Source organism: Nicotiana tabacum, chromosome 5 (genome assembly GCF_000715075.1).
Source record: "Nicotiana tabacum cultivar K326 chromosome 5, ASM71507v2, whole genome shotgun sequence".
Lineage (NCBI taxonomy): Eukaryota > Viridiplantae > Streptophyta > Magnoliopsida > Solanales > Solanaceae > Nicotiana > Nicotiana tabacum.
The window spans coordinates 126,077,674-126,079,329 of NC_134084.1; the positions used below are offsets into that span (position 1 = coordinate 126,077,674).

General features: G+C 43.4%; 1 protein-coding gene across 1 annotated transcript; it reads left to right on the forward strand.

The window, feature by feature from the left end:
- Positions 1–581: 581 nt before the first annotated feature.
- LOC107800032 (uncharacterized) lies at positions 582–1,028 on the forward strand. Its single transcript, XM_016623177.1, has one exon. The coding sequence runs from the start codon at positions 582–584 to the stop codon at positions 1,026–1,028; it is 447 nt and encodes a 148-aa protein (XP_016478663.1).
- Positions 1,029–1,656: the final 628 nt, after the last annotated feature.

Here is a 1,656-nt window from a genome sequence, read left to right on the forward strand (position 1 = left end):
CAGGATGGCTGCAAAAGTGCTAGAGGCCGGGTTCTTCTGGCCAACAGTGTTCAAGGATGCACATAAATGGGTGAAGGGTTGTGATGAATGTCAGCAAACCGGGAACATTTCCCATCGCCATAAGATGCCCATGAACCCAATTCAAGAGGTGGAAGTGTTCGATGTCTAGGGGATTGACTTCGTGGGCCCCTTCGTCAGCTCCTTTGGCAATAAGTACATACTTGTTGTTGTAGATTACGTGTCCAAATGGGTAGAATCTGCAGCATTTCCCACCAATGATGTAAGAGTGGTGGTGGGATTTCTGAAGAAGAATATATTCACCCGTTTTGGGACTCCGAGAGCCATTATCAGTGACTGAGGCACTCACTTTTGCAATCTTCGAGAAATTGCTAGCGAAGTATGATGTGCGCCACAAGGTGGCAACCCCATATCATCCTCAGACCAGTGGACAAGTTGAAGTGTCAAATAGAGAGATAAAGAGTGTGCTAACCAAGACTGTGAACGCCACAAGAACTGATTGGGCAAAAAAGCTAGATGATGCACTTTAGGCCTACAGAACTGCTTTCAAAACACCGATTGGTATGTCACCATATAAGTTGGTGATCGGGAAGGCCTTCCACTTGCCAGTGGAACTTGAACATAAAGCTTGGTGGGCACTGAAACAATTGAACCTAGACATTGAGGCTGCGGGAACAACTAGAGTCACAGAAATGCATGAGCTCGACGAGTTTCGATATCTTGCTTTCCAGAGCACGAGGCTGTATAAGGAGAGAATAAAGCGGTTACACGATAAGAACATTGTTGAGAGAAATTTCAAGCCCGGAGATATGGTGTTGCTTTATAACTCAAGGTTAAGGCTATTTTCGGGTAAACTCAGGTCACGATGGTCTGGACCATTTCGAGTGGTCGAAGTATTCCCTTCAGGTGCCGTAGAGATTGCCTCAGAGAAAGACTCTCATACATTTAGAGTCAATGGGCAGAGATTGAAACTATATGTGGGCATGAATGAACCAAAAGGAAGTGTCTGAGATCCACCTTACTGAACCTCAGAGGTCGAGCGAGCCTTAAATGCACTCATCTGCGTCGTGCCGCGATGTTAAATCAGACGCTTATTGGGAGGCAACCCAATTGTTAACCTCGCTAACCCATAATTATAGTTTAGGATTATTCGAATTTAGGAGTTATAAGACTTGATTGGATAGGTACAAGCATGAATTGGACATAGAATAAGTACAAAATAGAGTTGGGGTGCAACCTGGAAGCTAACTGTCGAAAATAAATCGATCTCTATGAAAAATGGCCTACCCCGCCGCATGGGAAACCCCGCCAAGCCAAACAGGTCTGAGAGACCAAAGTGTCAGGCCTCTGATAAATTACACTATCACGTCGCATGGGGCGCCGCACCCTGCGACGCAGCACTCAAGGGGATAAAAAACCACGACCTACACTGGTAGGATTTCAACTTCACTATGAGCAACTTTTAGATTACACCCTGTAAGCACGTGATTTTTGCCCTATATGAGAATTACTCCCAAAAAAATTCAAAAATAAAATAATTTTCCTTTGTGTGCAATTTTGAGAATTTTCATGGCATTTTTGATATATTATTTGTATTTGTCCATGCATGTTTATTTGTTAAATTAATAAAAAATACAA

Bases quoted from the DNA above. Each gene is read 5' to 3' on its own strand.
- LOC107800032 (XM_016623177.1), top strand. From the start codon at position 582: ATGTCACCATATAAGTTGGTGATCGGGAAGGCCTTCCACTTGCCAGTG.